Consider the following 20,193-nt stretch of genomic DNA (forward strand, 5'->3'; position numbering starts at 1 on the left):
ACACACACACAGTGCAGTGCAGCCCCCAAACACACAGACACACACAGTGCAGCCCCCCAACACACAGACACAGTGCAGCCCCCCAACACAGACACCACACAGTGCAGCCCCCCAACACACAGACACACACACACAGTGCAGCCTCCCAACACACAGACACACACACAGTGCAGCCCCCCAACACACAGACACACACACAGTGCAGCCCCCCAACACACAGACACACACACAGTGCGGCCACCCAACACACACACACACACACAGTGCAGCCCCCCACTATCCCCTCTGAAGCCTACAGACCTGGGTTTAAATACTCACTTCAAGAGTGTGCTTCAGCTTGTCTGGAGTGTCAGGTGGGTGGGGTTTACACCTTCAGGACTGTTCTATTGGTTCCATTGCAACAGCCAAGCTCAATCCAGCACAGATAATAGTATTTGAAATGATTTGAAATAGTTTTTGAACCCAGGTCTGAAAGCCTGGCCTGAAAACCCCCTCATCTCCCCTGGGCCTTCTGGCTCTCAGACCTCTGAATAAGTTCTCTACCAGCTGCTGCTTGCTAATGGAGACCCAAAGACGCAAAGTCTAGACATTCCATTGCCGGTCTGAGACACACATCATGCCGACATAAAGAGAGTGATGCCCAAAAAACATTTCAGAAGAAAACAACAACCAATAACTGAGCGATCGCTGCACCTCAAACTATATGTTAGTGTCATTTTATGTATTTATTTTTCCTCCAATGGGACATGAGAATGATCTATGCCGCTGATAGCCTGTTGAGTCCTGCTGAGTTGAGTTTCAAGATAATTATCCTCATAGGGTTCTATGAAGCCAGGGTAGGCTTGTTATCAGCAGGGTAGGCGTGTTATCAGCAGGGCAGGCGTGTTATCAGCAGGGTAGGCTTGTTATCAGCAGGGTAGGCGTGTTATCAGCAGGGCAGGCTTGTTATCAGCAGGGCAGGCTTGTTATCAGCAGGGTAGGCGTGTTATCAGCAGGGCAGGCTTGTTATCAGCAGGGTAGGCTTGTTATCAGCAGGGCAGGCTTGTTATCAGCAGGGCAGGCTTGTTATCAGCAGGGTAGGCGTGTTATCAGCAGGGCAGGCGTGTTATCAGCAGGGTAGGCGTGTTATCAGCAGGGCAGGCGTGTTATCAGCAGGGTAGGCGTGTTATCAGCAGGGTAGGCTTGTTATCAGCAGGGTAGGCGTGTTATCAGCAGGGCAGGCTTGTTATCAGCAGGGCAGGCTTGTTATCAGCAGGGCAGGCTTGTTATCAGCAGGGTAGGCTTGTTATCAGCAGGGCAGGCGTGTTATCAGCAGGGCAGTCTTGTTATCAGCAGGGTAGGCTTGTTATCAGCAGGGCAGGCGTGTTATCAGCAGGGCAGGCGTGTTATCAGCAGGGCAGGCTTGTTATCAGCAGGATAGGCTTGTTATCAGCAGGGCAGGCTTGTTATCAGCAGGGCAGGCGTGTTATCAGCAGGGTAGGCGTGTTATCAGCAGGGTAGGCTTGTTATCAGCAGGGCAGACTTGTTATCAGCAGGGCAGGCTTGTTATCAGCAGGGCAGGCTTGTTATCAGCAGGGTAGGCTTGTTATCAGCAGGGCAGACTTGTTATCAGCAGGGCAGACTTGTTATCAGCAGGGCAGGCTTGTTATCAGCAGGGCAGGCTTGTTATCAGCAGGGTAGGAGTCACTGGGAGATAAACAGCCATGTCGGGGCCCGGAGTCACTATGTAGGAGACAGATTTGCAAACCTTCAACATGAATCTAAAGCATGGTGGTGGCATTTCCAAGTGGGCAAAACTGGTTGAAATGATATAATTCTAACCAGGTTACATCCAACTGGTTGAAATGATATAATTCTAACCAGGTTACATCCAACTGGTTGAAATGATATAATTCTAACCAGGTTACATCCAACTGGTTGAAATGATATAATTCTAACCAGGTTACATCCAACTGGTTGAAATGATATAATTCTAACCAGGTAACATCCAACTGGTTGAAATGATGTAATTCTAACCAGGTAACATCCAACTGGTTGAAATGATGTAATTCTAACCAGGTAACATCCAACTGGTTGAAATGATATAATTCTAACCAGGTTACATCCAACTGGTTGAAATGATATAATTCTAACCAGGTTACATCCAACTGGTTGAAATGATATAATTCTAACCAGGTTACATCCAACTGGTTGAAATGATATAATTCTAACCAGGTTACATCCAACTGGTTGAAATGATATAATTCTAACCAGGTTACATCCAACTGGTTGAAATGATATAATTCTAACCAGGTTACATCCAACTGGTTGTATCGAGGTCATTTCATTCCGTTTTGCCTGCTGGGTCACTCACTGTTCACCACACATCCTAGAGTTCTTTCAACAGCAGGCGATTGTTGTGAATGGCCAAAATATATCAATGACTTTATCACACAACAATGTCCTAGCATGCCCCCACCTGACAACACACGGCTCCTAGCTAACTGACCGGGAATACGTTTTAACATTGGAAACAGAGGAATGAAAATGTTTATGAGGTGAAACATAAACAAAATGGCCATAACAAAATGCTGATGAATCATGTATTCATTCATTCCAGCATAACAGCGGACGTCCTGTTTGTGTCCTCTGGCCGGCCGGCCAGGCAGAGACGGGGACGCCTCGGACCAGAGGATAGACGCATGGTACGCCAGGAATGCAGGTAGATTAATGTCTCAGTAGGTCAGGTCATGGCCGCCTTCCCAGTCAGTCAGAGTGTTAGCTAGAGATCTGCTGGAGCCTGGAGGGGAAACACAACAGAACCAGCAGAACGGTCCCTCTGGAACTAAGGGCACTGGAATTTCACCCATATGTGGATTTAAGGACTATAATTTATTTACATTACTATAACTAAGCTTAAAATCAAATCAAATTTACAAAACCACATTACTGAATGGAAAAGGTACTGAGCGGAAAAGTGGGTGGGCTTATATCTGGCCTGGTTGGCCCTGTCTGGGGGTATCATCGGACTGGGCCACAGTGTCCCCCAACCCCCCGTCTCAGTCCCCAGTATCTATGCCGCAATAGTCTATGTCCCGGGTGGCTAGGGTCAGTCTGTTATATCTGGTGTCCTGTGTGATCTTAAGCATGCTCCCTCTATTTCTCCCATCTCTCTCTCTCTCTGTCTCGCCTCCCAGAGGACCTGAGCCCTAGAACCATGCATCAGGACTGCCTGGCTTGATGACTCCTGGCTGTCCCCAGTCCACCAGGTTGTGCTGCTGCTCCAGTTTGAACTGTTCTGCCTGCGGCTATGGAAACCTGACCTGTTCACCGGACGTGCTACCTTGTCCCGGACCTGCTGTTTTGACCCTCTCCCTCTCTACCTCGCTCCCTCTCTACCTCTCTCTCTACTGCACCTGCTGTCTCGACCTCTGAATGATCAGCTATGAAAAGCCAACTGACATTTACTTCTGATGTGCTGACCTGTTGCCCCCTCTTCAACCACTGTGATTATTATTTGACCATGCTGGTCATCTATGAACGTTTGAACATCTCGAAGAACAATCGAGCCGTGTTCTGTTATAATCTCCACCGGCACAGCCAGAAGATGACTGGCCACCCTTCAGAGCCCGGTTCCTCTCTAGGTTTCTTCCTAGGTTCCTGCCTTTCTAGGAACCTAGGAGTTTTTCTTAGCCACCGGGATTCTACATCTGCATTGCTTGCTGTTTGGTGTTTAGGCTGGGTTTCTGTATAGCACTTTGTGACATCTGCTGACCTAAAAAGGGCTTTATAAATACATCTGATTGATTGATTGATTACTTTAAAGATAACACATGTAGCCACACTATCCCCAACCCCAAGACTCATGTCTTTTTCAGGGGCTGGTCGTTTGAGGGAAAGTCAACTAAAACTGAGAAAGAAAATATTTCCAACATGAATTACTGGAAACTAAAGGCTCAGATACATCAATAGCGTTTGCTGACCCAGAGTACTTAGCACCTCTGAACGTAATTTGAGCACCGAGTGTGCAACGATTTTACATGTAGAATGTGAAAAATGTCGGCAGTCAGACAACTATAGCGTGTGGTCCATAAAACACACTGAACGATCATCAGACGAATGCTAGATCCACATTCAGTGGGATGTGTGCAAGTCTTAAATGGTCAGTAAAGGAATGAGAAGTCTAGACCGTGTGTGGAAATGACTGTGTATAAATATTACATTCTCCAACCCTGTTCCTGGAGAGCTACCCTCCTGTAGGTTTTTGCTCCAACCACAGTTGTAACTAACCTGGTTCAGTTTATCAACCAGCTAATTATTAGAATCAGGTGTGCTACATTAGGGTTGGAGTGAAAACCTACAGGACGGTAGCTCTCCAGGAACAGAGTTGGAGTGAAAACCTACAGGACGGTAGCTCTCCAGGAACAGGGTTGGAGTGAAAACCTACAGGAGGGTAGCTCTCGAGGAACAGGGTTGGAGTGAAAACCTACAGGAGGGTATCTCTCCAGGAACAGGGTTGGAGTGAAAACCTACAGGAGGGTATCTCTCCAGGAACAGGGTTGGAGTGAAAACCTACAGGATGGTAGCTCTCCAGGAACAGGGTTGGAGGGAAAACCTACAGGAGGGTATCTCTCCAGGAACAGGGTTGGAGTGAAAACCTACAGGAGGGTATCTCTCCAGGAACAGGGTTGGAGTTAAAACCTACAGGAGGGTATCTCTCCAGGAACAGGATTGGAGTGAAAACCTACAGGACGGTATCTCTCTAGGAACAGGGTTGGTGTTTAAACCTACAGGAGGGTATCTCTCCAGGAACAGGGTTGGAGTGAAAACCTACAGGAGGGTATCTCTCCAGGAACAGGATTGGAGTGAAAACCTACAGGACGGTATCTCTCCAGGAACTGGGTTGGAGTTAAAACCTACAGGAGGGTATCTCTCCAGGAACAGGGTTGGAGTGAAAGCCTACAGGAGGGTATCTCTCCAGGAACAGGATTGGAGTGAAAACCTACAGGACGGTATCTCTCCAGGAACTGGGTTGGAGTTAAAACCTACAGGAGGGTATCTCTCCAGGAACAGGGTTGGAGTGAAAACCTACAGGAGGGTATCTCTCCAGGAACAGGGTTGGAGTGAAAGCCTACAGGACGGTAGCTCTCCAGGAACAGGGTTGGAGTGAAAACCTACAGGACGGTAGCTCTCCAGGAACAGGGTTGAAGAGCCCTGACATACACAGTGTGCATCCCCAATGGCACTCTATTCCCTATATAACACACTACACAATGGGCCCTGGGCAAAAGTACTGCACTATGTAGGGAATAGGGTGCCATTTGGGACAAAGTCTCAGGGCTCTATTCTTTCAGATCCACTTTAGTAGACATTCGCATAGCTGTTGTTTTGGCGGTGTTGGAGGTGGAACTACTGTCAAATCCACAAGCGGCTCCCGACATTATACCTAAAGCGGACATTGCCATTGGCTGCACGGAGTCGCATTAACAGAAAACCAGCAGCCAGCAATTCCATGCAACCTTGTTTACAAGTTGGAACCCTGGAATGTGAGATGTAATCTACAACTCCATTAGGATGATAGAAACCTTCATTATTTCATTTAATGTGTAATTATTTATATAATGCCTACACTTTCTCATTCTGAACTTCTAACAGGAGTGGAACAGGTGTGGCTTTGTGATAATGATCAAGAGCAACTTCTTACCGATTTGACATCTCCAACGTAGTTAACCCTCTGACAGCGCCAAAACATCAGCTCTGCAGCACGGCTATCGCCGGTTAACGCTTGACATGATTGAACCTAGGCCTACGTCTGGTCACATGTCTGTCAACAAGAAGACATTTCCCATGTTTCCTAACCACCCACTCTGAGCGTCATTCACTGCTGCCTGCCTGGGAAACCCTTAACACTCTCTCAAAATACATTGAAAAAGCAGAAGTAGCCCACAACCCTAGGATTGAGATGGAGAGACATAGAGGGGGTGATGAAATATCTTACACAAGGTCCAAACAAAAATGAGTGCTAAATGACTATAACACTAGTGAACACATACAGGATGGGGGCAGCAGGTAGCCTAGTGGTTAGAGTGTTGGACTAGTAACCGCAAGGTTGCAAGTTCAAATGCCTGAGCTGACAAGGTACAAATCTGTTATTCTGCCCCTGAACAGGCAGTTAACCCACTGTTCCTAGGCCGTCATTGAAAATAAGAATTTGTTCTTAACTGACTTGCCTAGTTAAATAAAGGTAAAATAAAATAAATACACCAAGACAGTTTTCTCAGTTGGTAAAATGATTATATCACCAAGCTGGTTTCTGATTTATGCGCTAAATCCCCAATGGCACCCTATTCCCTACATAGTGCCCCACTTTTGACCAGAGCCCAATGGACCCTGTAAAAAGTAGTGCACTACTTAGGGAATACTGTGCCATTTTGGACGCATACATTATATCATTATATCGTGAGTTTAGGGATCCGTCCCTGTGAGCTTCGAGATCCGTCCCTGTGAGCTTTGGGATCCGTCCCTGTGAGTTTAGGGATCCGTCCCTGTGAGCTTCGAGATCCGTCCCTGTGAGCTTCGGGATCCGTCCCTGTGAGCTTCGGGATCTGTCCCTGTGAGTTTAGGGATCCGTCCCTGTGAGTTTAGGGATCCGTCCCTGTGAGTTTAGGGATCCGTCCCTGTGAGCTTTGGGATCCGTCCCTGTGAGCTTTGGGATCCGTCCCTGTGAGCTTTGGGATCCGTCCCTGTGAGCTTTGGGATCCGTCCCTGTGAGCTTTGGGATCCGTCCCTGTGAGTTTAGGGATCCGTCCCTGTGAGTTTAGGGATCCGTCCCTGTGAGCTTTGGGATCCACCCCTGTGAGTTTAATAACTTATAGGAGTAGCACAAAAGGCACTAGGGGATCAAGCCCCCTGTTTAAAACAACTCAACTGACAGAGTCCCCATTGTATTGAGGAGGAAACCAGTTCTCTTCAACCTAGAGAGGAGAGGCTAGGGGCTCACTGCAGCTCTTCAACCTAGAGAGGAGAGGCTAGGGGCTCACTGCAGCTCTTCAACCTAGAGAGGAGAGGCTAGGGGCTCACTGCAGCTCTTCAACCTAGAGAGGAGAGGCTAGGGGCTCACTGCAGCTCTTCAACCTAGAGAGGAGAGGCTAGGGGCTCACTGCAGCTCTTCAACCTAGAGAGGAGAGGCTAGGGGCTCACTGCAGCTCTTCAACCTAGAGAGGAGAGGCTAGGGGCTCACTGCAGCTCTTCAACCTAGAGAGGAGAGGCTAGGGGCTCACTGCAGCTCTTCAACCTAGAGAGGAGAGGCTAGGGGCTCACTGCAGCTCTTCAACCTAGAGAGGAGAGGCTAGGGGCTCACTGCAGCTCTTCAACCTAGAGAGGAGAGGCTAGGGGCTCACTGCAGCTCTTCAACCTAGAGAGGAGAGGCTAGGCGCTCACTGCAGCTCTTCAACCTAGAGAGGAGAGGCTAGGGGCTCACTGCAGCTCTTCAACCTAGAGAGGAGAGGCTAGGGGCTCACTGCAGCTCTTCAACCTAGAGAGGAGAGGCTAGGGGCTCACTGCAGTTGAACTAGAGGGAGCAGCATGCAGCCCACTAACACATGCATAAATATAGTCCTGCACACTCCCTCATACATTAACAACACTTGGCTATGTGAACAACATTAAAGGTCATACAAAATGGCTTATTGTACAACACACTATGTATACTCATTCATAGACTCAGTCAACTTCATATCCCAAAGTTCTGTGGAGAGAACAATGTTTGAGTCAAGCCTCCAGACAAGACCATTGAAGTTGAAGTCATGAGTACTCTTCAACAATACTATCAAGGTGGTCAGTTGAATGGCTGCCTTAAAAGAACGGAACTGAAGAATGGAATGGAAGAATCCTTTTTCAGTCAGGTGGGTCACATGAAGAACCCTTCCAGAGTCCTTGACGTTCCATGTGTGTAGAGACATGCTGTATGTGTTCAGTCATGCTCTTCAACTTGACCTGGGCTTTTCTAAATAACTGCTCTGCTAAGAAAAGCACTAAAAACCTTTAGGCCCAGGCCCATAAAGACTAGCCCATAATAGGGACTAGCTATAGCCTGAGGGAGGGTTCTACATGGAACCCAAAAGGGTTCTACCTGAAACCAAAAAGGGTTCTACCTGGAACCAAAAAGGGTTCTCCTATGGGGACAGCTGAAGAACCCTTTTGGAACCATTTTTTCTAAGAGTGTAAAATGCAGCTTCCACCAAACAAAGGAAAATTATTTAAATGTAATGTCCCACAAACGCTGCACACAGCTTGAATCCTTTAGTTTCAGCTGAGTGGCATCTATCAAACACACACACACACACACACACACACACACACACACACACACACACACACACACACACACACACCCTCCTGACCGACTCCCTCCAGGTCGTTTTAGTGCTTTCTGACCATAGAAACAGAATAAGTAGAATGGGTAAAGCACCCCAGACCAGTAATTTAGCAGTCCAGTCATGGATCATTTCTACTTCTATTTCTATCTCTCTGTCTACTGCTGATGTCAGAGGAGGGATGAAGGAGTCACTTTGTCAGCACATTCTGTCTCATTTCACTTCACTATGGTTCACTATGGTCCACTTCACTATGGTTCACTAGACTATGATTCACTGTGGTTCACTATGGTTCACTTGACTATGATTCACTGTGATTCACTAACCCTCATTTCCTTCCTCCAACTCATTCCACAGGAATATCCATGAGCTCATGCAAACCAGAGGGACTTGCCTGTACCATAATCAAACCTCAGAGTATGGTGCAACTCTCTGCAACACTCTGGTTATGTCCCAAAGTGCACCCTGTTCCCTATATACAGTAGGGTCCTACTTATGACCAGAGCCCAATGGAGTGCCATTTGGGACAAAGTCTCTGACAAATCTGTTAGGATGGACTCCAACCAACGCAATTAAGTAGATCAAATAATCCCAGTGTCTTCTAAAGATGTGTGTGAGCTGTTCTCGCCCGTTGGTAATGTCAGTGCAGGGCAGCAGTAGACAGCACAGTGCCAGGCAGCTAGTTCAAAGAGAGTTTTCCCTCTGCTCTCTCTATGAGCCTAGTTGAGCCTGGCTGAGTTGTTCTGTTGCCCCAGCCCAGACTTGACCACAGGAATCCAGCTGTGGAGGGGAGTGGTGCGGGGGCAAACACACAGAGACAAACGTTACACACACACACACAGAGCAGTGGTGTGGTGGCACTTTGAAAGCAGCACCACCAACACCAAGGAGAAAGTCATATGGAGAAGGTTAGCTAATAAAGCTTACCATATGCTTCACAGTCGAAACCCCTGTAAAGAGAGGGAGAACAAATGCTAGGCAGGCAGCTGTTTCCAGCCACAGAAGAAAAACAGAGCTAGGACTCAGAGAGAGAGAGAGAGAGAGAGAGAAGGAAGGAGGGAAGGAAGGAAGGAAGGAGAGAGACTGAACAAGAGAGAAGAGAGGAGATGCCTTTAACACATGCTCCTGGTTAGACTTGACCCAACCATTTTATTATCTGACCACATAAAGTAGTCTAATTTAACCCAGGGGTCTCATCCCACCCCATCCTCCTCCTACCCCCCTCCCCCCATCCTCTCCACTCAGAACCTCCTTCAATTCCTCTCCCATCCACAGATGAGTGATTCTGCTAAAGTCATTAGCCCGTGGATGGATAGATATTACTGCACTGGCACAGTCTGCCCTCATTACATCATAATGTGCTGCTGCCATTCCAAAGGCCAAGGGATGTCTGGGAGCTGCCTATCTCTGTCTGAGAGGAGGACGCTGCCCCACCAGATACAGACACATACGCTCATCCTTAGTACACACACACACACACACACACATCCGTACACACCGGAAACACACTGGGAGAAGATGGAAGAATGTGATGAGAATATTCAATTTATGGAAAACAGTTATTAAATACCATTTATGGAAAACAGTTATTAAATACCATTTATGGAAAACAGTTATTAAATACCATTTATGGAAAACAGTTATGAAATAGCTCTTATGCTGATTTGTTTATTTCCTTAGAAAATTCTACCATTCATCTTGTAACAAAATTGAGACAATTTTTTATTCAATGAAAATATGACCAATAGAAACGTTTTACCCCATCTTATGACCAATAGAAATGTTTTACCCCACCTTATGACCAATAGAAATGTTTCCCCCCATCTTATGACCAATAGAAACATTTTCCCCCATCTTATGACCAATAGAAATGTTTCCCCCCATCTTATGACCAATAGAAACGTTTTCCCCCATCTTATGACCAATATAAATGTTTTCCCCCATTTTATGACCAATAGAAACCTTTTCCCCCATCTTATGACCAATAGAAACGTTTCCCCCCATTTTATGACCAATAGAAACATTTTCCCCCATCTTATGACCAATAGAAACATTTTCCCCCATCTTATGACCAATAGAAACATTTTCCCCCATCTTATGAAGACTATAAATGTTTTCCCTCATCTATTGTATCAAACAGAGTGAGATTGTTTTTAGAGTATAGTCCCATTCCCTCTGGGAAGAAAACCCCTGGTGTGATCTGAACTCTAATCATGGCCAGCTAGCCAAGCCATGACCCTCTCTTCCTGACTACCTCCAACTTCAAGATGGTGTGTTTGTATATGTGTGTGTGTGTGTGTGTGTGTGTGTGTGTGTGTGTGTGTGTGTGTGTGTGTGCGAGTGTGTGTGTGAGTGTGTGCATGTGTGTGTGTGTGCGCGTCTCCCTCTCTTCCTGACAACCTAAAGCTTTGAAGTCTCTTTACCTCCTCAACAGAGGTAGCAGCCCGCACAGACCACTGTAACCATAACAGCACTAAAACATGTTGTCTGTCTCGCAACGAGACACAAAGTCAAGGAAGTGTCTTGTGGTGATGACAGGGAGGATGAAAAGCTATCCTTCAAGTTACGACAGTAGTAGATAATAATAAACTATCTATCTATTATTGGTGTATTTGTCCATGTGTTATCCAATTCAACCTGTTACATATCACTTAGTCTCTTGTGACAAACTGTCATAGACGTATGTTTCACAAGTTTGGATGGCACATTACAATACAGCGAGTAGTGCAGAGTAGAGTACAATACAATACTGAGTACAGTACAGTGAGTAGAGTACAATACTGAGTACAGTACAGTGAGTAGAGTACAATACAATACAGTACTGAGTACATCACAATACAGTACTGAGAACAGTACAGTGAGTAGAGTACAATACAATACTGAGTACAGTACAGTGAGTAGAGTACAATACAATGCAGTACTGAGTACAGTACAGTGAGTAGAGTACAATACAGTACTGAGTACAGTACAGTGAGTAGAGTACAATACAGTACTGAGTACAGTACAGTGAGTAGAGTACAATACAGTATTGAGTACAGTACAGTGAGTAGAGCACAGTAGAGTACTGTACAATACAATACAGTACAGTAGAATGCAATACAGTACAGTAAATTACAATACAGTAAAGAAAAGTAGAGTACAGTCCAGTATATTATACTGTACTCTACTGTATTGAACGACACTCTACTTCACTGTACTGTACTGTGCTCTACTGCACTCTATCCTACTCTGCTCTGCTGTGCTGCTCTGTGATGTCCAAACTTGTGAAACATGAGGAGATGGAAATTCATATCTATAATTATGTGTTTCTGTGTAGTACAGATCAGGGACCCATGATGGAATTCCGTTACCGGGTGTAAATCCACTTCACTTATTGCAGTTCAACAATAAAAAAAATATGACATCTTTTAATCTTAATTCGGAGTAGATATTTAACAGCGTTTTTGGAGAATGTGGTCGCATAAAAAAACGGAGGTAGATTTTACTGTAATTCCGTTACCACTGTTTGCACCTGCACAATTCTTCTACTAAATTACTTTTTGTAAAATGTTCAGTGGAAATTGTTAAAGATAGTCCTTGTGCATAGAGTTGTATGGTTTGTTAAACTTTGAAATCAATGGTTTTTGTTTGGCATACATTTTAATGTGAAAGAAACTGAGTCAAAGCATAATTCTGTTACCGTGGAATTTCCCTTTAAGAACTCAAGTTTCTAACCAAAGGCCATGAGAGGACACATAACATGCCCCCTGCTGCAGTGCTTTGCCCTCTGGAAAATATGTCTAAAAGCAACTGCTTCTAACTGTTTCTGCATGACCCCCACCAGCCATGCCTAAGTGAGAACAGCTTCTAGCTGAGCTTGGCCTTTGATTACCCCCCACTGGCTCCTGCAGGCAGTCCTCTATGTGGGGTGATGATGTGAAATATTTGGGTATTTGATATAATAGTTTGTCATAATAGCTGGGAGCTGAGACTTCAGCACAGCAGTCAACAAGTGCAGGGATGCGATGGGGATAACATAGAAAAGCAGGGAAAAGTCATTAAAAGTGGGATATTTGTATAGACGACGGTGGTAGGCCTGATCACCAACAACAATGAGAAATCCTACAGGGAGGAGGTCAGAGACCTGGCAGTGTGGTGCCAGGACAACAACCTCTCCTTTAACGTCAGCAAAACAAAGGAGCTGATAGTGGACTACAGGAAACGGAGGGCCGAACCCGGCCCCATTCACATCGACGGGGCTGTAGTGGAGCGGGTCGAGAGCTTGTTCACATCACTAAGGATCTATCAAGGTCCACACAAACCAACACAGTCATGAAGAGGGCACAGCAATGCCTCTTCCCCTTCCGGAGGCTAAAAAGATTTGGCATGGGTCTTCAGATCCTCAAAAAGATCTACAGCTGCACCTGAGAGCATCTTGACTGGTTGCATCACACCTTGGTACGGCAACTGCTTGGCATCTGACCGAAAGGCACTACAGAGAGCAGTGCGTACGGCCCAGAACATCACTGGACCTCTATACCAGGCGGTGTCAGAGGAAGGCTCTAAAAATTGTCAAAGACTAGACTGTAGTCTCTGCTACCGCACGGCAAGCGGTACCAACGCAAGGCAAATCTGGAGCCAACAGGAACCTGAACAGCTTCTACCCCCAAGCCATAAGACTGCTAAAGCTGTCATCAAGGCAAAGGGTGGCTACTTTGAAGAATCTCAAATATAAAATATATTTTGATTTGTTTAACACTTTTTTGGTTTCTACATGATTCCATATGTGTTATTTCATAGTTTTCTACAATGTAGAAAATAGTAAAATAAAGAAAAACCCTGGAATGAGTAGATGTGTCCAAAATGTTGACTGGTACTGTACATACTCTATGTACCTCAATGACCTCGTACCCCTGCACACCCAGTACTGGTACCCCATGTATATAGCCAAGTTATCATTACGCATACTATGCAGCCTCTACTACACTACTCACAGACTGTAGTAGAGGCTGCATAGTATACAGTGCCTATGGAAAGTATTCAGACCCCTTGACTTTTTCCACATCTTGTTACGTCACAGCCGAATCCCAAGAGTGTGCAAAGCTGTCCTCAAGGCAAAGGGTGGCTACTTTGAAGAATCTACAATATAAAATAGATTTTGATTTGTTTAACACTTTTTTGGTTACTACATGATTCCATATGTGTTATTTAATTGTTGTGATGTCTTCACTATTATTCTACAATGTAGAAAATAGTAAAAATAAAGGAAAAAAACTGAATGATTCGGTGTGTCTAAACTTTTGACTGGTACTGTATAAAAACATGTTTTTGCTTTGTCATTATGGGGTATTGTGTGTAGATTGATGAGGGGGGAAAACGACTTAATCCATTTTAGAATAAGGCTGTAACATAACCTGTTAGGGCTAGGGGGCAGTATTGACACGGCTGGATAAAAAACGTACCCGATTTAATCTGGTTACCACTCCTACCCAGTAACTAGAATATGCATATACTTATTACATATGGATGGAAAACACCCTAAAGTTTCTAAAACTGTTTGAATGGTGTCTGTGAGTATAACAGAACTCAAATGGCAGGTCAAAACCTGAGAGATTCCTTTACAGGAAGTGGCCTGTCTGACCATTTCTGGAACTTCTTTGCCATCTCTATCTTTTACTAAGGATCTCTGCTCTAACGTGACACTTCCTACGTCGTCCATAGGCGCTCAGAGCCCGGGAAAAACCTGAATGTCGTCATCCCAGCCCCAGGCTGAAACACATTATCGCCTTTCTCAAGTGGCCGATCAAGGGACTCTGGGCTTAGGCGCGTGACCTGACCGCCCCCGTCTTTGTGTTTTTTCCTCTGTTTGCCGAAAAGGAGATTCCCGGTCGGAATATTATCGCTTTTCTACGAGAAAAATGGCATAAAAATTGATTTTAAACAGCGGTTGACATGCTTCGAAGTACGGTAATGGAATATTTAGAATTTTTTTGTCACGAATTGCGCCATGCGCACGACCCTTCTTTACCATTTCGGATAGTGTCTGGAACGCACGAACAAAACGCCGCTATTCGGATATAACGATGGATTATTTTGGACCAAACCAACATTTGTTATTGAAGTAGCAGTCCTGGGAGTGCATTCTGACGAAGACAATAAAAGGTAATCAAACTTTTATAATAGTAAATATGATTATGGTGAGTGCTAAACTTGCCGGGTGTCTAAATAGCTAGCCCGTGATGCCTGGGCTATGTACTTAGAATATTGCAAAATGTGCTTTCACCAAAAAGCTATTTTAAAATCGGACATAGAGTGCATTGAGGAGGTCTGTATCTATAATTCTTAAAATAATTATGCTTTTTGTGAACGTTTGTCGTGAGTAATTTAGTAAAATGTTAGCGAATTCCCCGGAAGTTTGCGGGGGGTATGCTAGTTCTGAACGTCACATGCTAATGTAAAAAGCGGGTTTTTGATATAAATATGAACTTGATTGAACAAAACATGCATTATTGTATAACATAATGTCCTAGGGTTGTCATCTGATGAAGATCATCAAAGGTTAGTGTTGCATTTAGCTGTCTTCTGGGTTTTTGTGACATTATATGCTAGCTTGAAAAATGGGTGTCTGATTATTTCTGGCTTGGTACTCTGCTGACATAATCTAATGTTTTGCTTTCGTTGTAAAGCCTTTTTGAAATCGGACAGTGTGGTTAGATTAACGAGAGTCTTGTCTTTAAATAGCTGTAAAATAGTCATATGTTTGAGAAATTGAAGTAATAGGATTTTTAAGGTTTTGAAAATCGCGCCACAGGCTTCAAGTGGCTGTTACGTAGGTGGGACGAATTCGTCCCGCGTAGCCCATAAAGGATAACGAATGTGGAAAAGGTGAAGGGGTCTGAATACTTTCTGAATGCACTGTATATAGTGTAACAGAGAGTCTTGAAGAGACATTCATCTCCCTATAGGTGGAATGATACAGTTACAGAGTACAGTATATAAAAGAGACAGGCATTCTCAGGAGAGATGTTGATTGGTTCAGTAATTAGCTGTAAGAGTATCATGGTAGAGTAGAGTAGAGTAGAGTAGAGTAGAGTAGAGTAGAGCGTCATACCAAGAACATACCAGCTGCAGTGTTTCTGGGACATGCCAATAATGTTACTGTAAAGTCCACACACAGACGCTAAACTCAGGCTGGGTGTGGTGTGATGTGGTGAGGTTGATCATATAAGCGGGAAACACTGGACAAACACTTGTGCGAAAACACATTTGTAGAGGTTTAACAGTACTTACTGACATGGTCAGCAGAAGCCATACTGGCTCAGAAACAATGCTTTGATTCATGGCGGAATGAAGAGAATTAGTATTTTTTTGTTTGGATTCTTAAATTGGTGGTTTGGAGAGATGTGGTTTGAGGACAGTTTGTTTTGAAAGAATGATAAGGAACTTTGCTTTCAAATGTAAGAATAAGATATAATTTGCATAACCACTGCCCATAACTATGCTATTGACACAGCTATGTAGGAAAATATTCCAATGGTGGTGAGAGTTTGTCACAATAACAAATGTTATTATGATTAAAATGTGTTAAAGTCATTCTAAATATATTATCAACCATAATGAAGGCATATAGCCCACTATTTCCTAATTGACATTACAGGGATTATTGTGCAATACTATCCATCACCGGGTGTCTACTATCTTCTGGAATCCAAGGTATTCCATTCCAATAAAAACTATGTCCACCAACTTCTTTTTTAGGGTTCATTAGGATGACAGACACACTTGACACTTAAACTGTGTCGCTGAATGGGTAAAGTGTGTTTTGATTGTGTAGGCTACACAGCATCACAAAGCCCCAGCACAACTCAAGCCTGCAGATGGGCCAAGATGGTGAGCCATGGCAAGATGGTGAGCCATGGCAAGATGGTGAGCCATGGCAAGATGGTGAGCCATGGCAAGATGGTGAGCCATGCCAAGATGGTGAGCCATGCCAAGATGGTGAGTTATGCCAAGATGGTGGGCCATGCCAAGATGGTGGGCCATGCCAAGATGGATGGTGAACCATGTGAAGATGGTGAGCAGAGCAATAGAGGAGATTGGGTGGTTCTCTTGTACGATCTCACGGGTGTGGGAGTTTTAGGGGAATTCAGAAAATGTTGTTGTTGGAAGCTGTCAGCGAATGATCTGAAAGCGACTGTGCATAAATTTTAAATTCAAAAAAGGGAATTCCATAACGACAATTTGGGCCATATACATGTCATTAAAGGTTTGATAATAAAAGTGAAATGTTACTCTGAAAATGAGCCAATTCTTGCACAAGGCACTAGACTTCAGTAAATTAGCCCAAAGCCTCGAGCTGACTTTTTGGAAACAAAAGAACCGCAGGAGCGAGAGGGGGAGAAACAGAAAGCAGATGGGGGTGGGACAGAATGGGTCTGCCAATTTAGAATACCACTATCAGCAACTATATCATTAGAGCGGAATAAAGGAAAAGTGGGATAGTTTAGTTTTGCTCACTATTATAATGACCTATTTCTTTCCACAAGGACACACGAGACTATATAAACAGATCCACTGTCTTACTGTAGACCACAGTGCACTAGCCTGAGAAATATTGTCTTGATTAACCATTTGTGTTAGATACATTGTATTTTCTTGTTTTCCCTGTGTTACTGATGTTAGAGACCTGTTGGGGGTACCCAAACAACTGATCCATATGATAAAAGGAATATCTTAATTCAAAAAGAAGTGTTGCTTGTGTGAGCTGTTTCACCTAATCAAAATAAACTTTAGGCCACTAATTTAAAGGAAAACGTCACACATCCTCTTAAAGCCTACCATATGGTAGGTAATATGGTCTGTACTCATGATAAATGGTCTGCACTGTATCACGTCAGCATGACAGATCAGTAGGTAGCCTCATGTTTTTTATGTTAATTGTGCGCTTTTGAAGTTTGATATGGCCCCTCTGTGACAGTCTGGAACACAGGAAACCAAACCCAGAAGCCATTCCAATTCAAACATTTATCTGAGGCAACAGTCACTTACCAAAACTAAAGCAAATCTCTCCTCCAACTCCGACTGGTCAGGAATGGGCACTTTCAACGGCATTATATGATGCTTCATATTGTCCGACTGTCCATCCACACTCTCAATATTCCCCATGGTTAAAATAAGTAATATATCCTTTAAGTAAAATGAATTAAGTTCCTTCTTACGACGTTATTCCAGAGTTTTTACAAAAGTGGAAAGTTCACTCTGTTCCTCCAAAATGCACCAGTGCGTTATTCCAAATCACAGCCACTTCTGTTTCAAACGTTTCAGTTTAAATCAAAAGTTTTACACCGCACCAGTTTCATTCTGCCTCAATTAAAAATAACTGCTACTTTTGCATTTGTAAAGAACACTAATACGTAATTTACTCTAAACGGAACATCATCTCAACAGCAACAATGAGGATACAATTGTTTTCTGTTCCAAAGAATGGTCTCCGATTTACCCGGCCAATCCATTTCCATTTCTTTCTGTGAATTCTTCTTTCAATAATAATCCAACCAAAAGCAAGGCTATTTAGTTGCTGAGCTGAATTTTCTTGGCTACGATGCCTTTCCATTCATTATCGTTGTGGGATCCTGACTGGAAGACTCTTCGATGTTGCTTCCACTCAGAAGGCAGGGTTTCTGCCATTTCCCCGCCTCTTTCTTCAAAGGAAAGCCCTCTCTATTGATCCGTTGGCTTTTCAATCACGCTCTCTCTCTCTCTGCTTCTCACTCACATCTGTTATAGTTGAGATATGTAGCAGGGTCTATGGGTAGATTTGGTATCAGCACTTTATTGCCACCTGGTGGTTAGACAATGGAAGTTCAGTAATCATGACTACAGCGCCAACAATATGCATACATCACATACACAATGTATTTATCGCTTGACGCCAATAAGTCTTCAGTGTAGTCTACAAGGGGTATACAATATTTCCGCTAATGTTATAATGAGATATTTATTGCGTTACAAATGGCACCCTATTCCCATAGGGCTCTGGTCAATAGTAGTGCTGTATATGGTTATATGGGGAATAAGGTGTCATTTGGTACGAAGGCGATGTCTGTCAGAAGAGGTGAGTACAGGACGAGGGAAGATTGGGATCATCTTGATTTATCAGAAGATTTAAAAAAGTTGACATTTGTTTTGTCGCCCAGCATAAAGAAGACCAACAGACTGGGATTTTGAATGTGCAAACGTTTAATGAAAGTGCGACGACAGACATGTGGCGATTGTTATGCATGTGTGAAAGCGCAGAAGCTGTTCTCTCTCTACGCTCTCTCTTATACAACATGTTTAATACTTTTTTCTTTTAATTTGCCAACAAACTTTCAAGTATTTTAATAAATGTTTCAAGCCTTGTCAGTGAGATGACAGTGGGGGAAGAACATTTCCCTGCCACAAAATTAGCTCACTTCTTTCGCAGGTGACCTGGACACAAATTAAGTCCAGTCCTGGACTAAACAGCACTCTCCATTAAATCTCCATTGAACATGCTTCTTAGTCCACGAAAAGGCTTCATATGTGTCTAGGAATCCGGCCCTTTGGGTGTATTTTGTCTAAGACTTTGTGTTTTGTAACACACAACTTGTAACATGACTGATTGACTGACGTATTGCAGAACTCAGGCCACTACTGGCACAACAAACATACAAATACATTCAATTACACACAAACATACTGTATATGACACAATGCTGTCTTGGATTGTGAATATACACATTCATGATATAGCTACATATTTAACTTCTACACATATAATGTTCTCTTTATCAAATAAAAGCACAGTGATTCAGACTGTGCATTACTGTACAGCTAGAGTGTGTTTTCAGTGGCAAATGTGATGTCTGGGTCATTTCCTAACACTTTTCCTGAATTATAAAATCAGCTTTTAAATACATCTGATAAAACATACAAAACTTCTTCATTCGGAACAGAATGAACGCAATCAGTAGATCATAAACATTCTCAATCTTCTCAGAAATGACACCGTGTTGGAATATAGAAGGCACAATTAGAAACACAAAAACACTGTAACAAAAGCATTGATTAAATCAAAGTTTTTTTAACAAAGATAAAAGTAATAACTTTAGGATTGTAAACATCCATGATGGCACATAAACGCTCTGAAACTACAGGGTAACATTTCAGCAGCCTCATCATGATATCTACCGGTACCCGTTACTCAGTATGTTGGGACTTGGTCTCAATTAACACTCATCTCAAGATGGTTGATATAGTTTTGCAATAAAACAAATGAAACAATGCAACAAAGTAAGAAAGTACCCTCTGAGAACAATTACTTTTGTAGTAAATAAGAACTAAAGTGATGAGAACAACTCAAAATACCTGAAGGTTTAAAATGTTCCGAATTTTTGCTGCATTTTCTGAACTATGGGGTTGATAAAATACTTTGTGCTTTTCAAGATAGATTCCTTTAGGAGCGATATAGTTGCCTTCATATCAAATATCTACTCAGACAAAAGATTCTAAAGAACACTTTTTCAGACTCGAATTAGGAATTCTAGAATTTAGGAATTCTTTCTTACAGAGCCTACCTAAGACGGTAGGTAATAAGACGAAGCAAATCTATCATTTGTAATTATTCAATTCACAGATAAATTGTGATATTGTTGGGATGATAGGTAATATAAGCGATTCTTCAGTGGTGGTCCCATTGTGCATTAGCTGAATAAAAATATAAAATAAACCATACAGAAGAAGCAACAGTAAAAGTACCATTGCACTGCAGGAAAGTGTGGCCATCCTCTCATCTAATTGGTCTCCTCTACTAAATCGTACCTGAGAAAGTAGGAGATCT

The 20,193-nt window shown here is 43.5% G+C and overlaps 2 protein-coding genes across 6 annotated transcripts in view; both read right to left on the reverse strand.

Moving 5' to 3' along the window:
* LOC106592748 (formin-like protein 3) overlaps positions 1-18,086 on the reverse strand; it is a 127,189-nt gene extending 109,103 nt beyond the window's left edge. Inside the window, exon 1 of one of the 3 annotated variants that reach the window (XM_045696308.2) lies at positions 17,382-18,086. In XM_045696308.2, coding sequence (XP_045552264.1) covers positions 17,382-17,498 — 117 coding nt within the window. In that variant the 5' untranslated portion in view covers positions 17,499-18,086. The remainder of the gene's footprint in view (positions 1-17,381) is intronic. The other 2 variants (XM_045696309.2, XM_045696306.2) reach the window with 2 other exon arrangements.
* A 468-nt stretch (positions 18,087-18,554) lies between these two features.
* LOC106572666 (extended synaptotagmin-1) overlaps positions 18,555-20,193 on the reverse strand; it is a 47,449-nt gene continuing 45,810 nt past the window's right edge. For all 3 annotated transcript variants that reach the window (XM_045696304.2, XM_014147039.3, XM_045696305.2), the window contains one exon: positions 18,555-20,174. In XM_045696304.2, the coding sequence (XP_045552260.2) occupies positions 20,147-20,174 (28 nt within the window). In that variant the 3' untranslated portion in view covers positions 18,555-20,146. The remainder of the gene's footprint in view (positions 20,175-20,193) is intronic.

The sequence above is a fragment of the Salmo salar genome, chromosome 15, assembly GCF_965601325.2.
Source record: "Salmo salar chromosome 15, fSalSal1, whole genome shotgun sequence".
In the NCBI taxonomy this organism is placed as follows: Eukaryota; Metazoa; Chordata; class Actinopteri; order Salmoniformes; family Salmonidae; genus Salmo; species Salmo salar.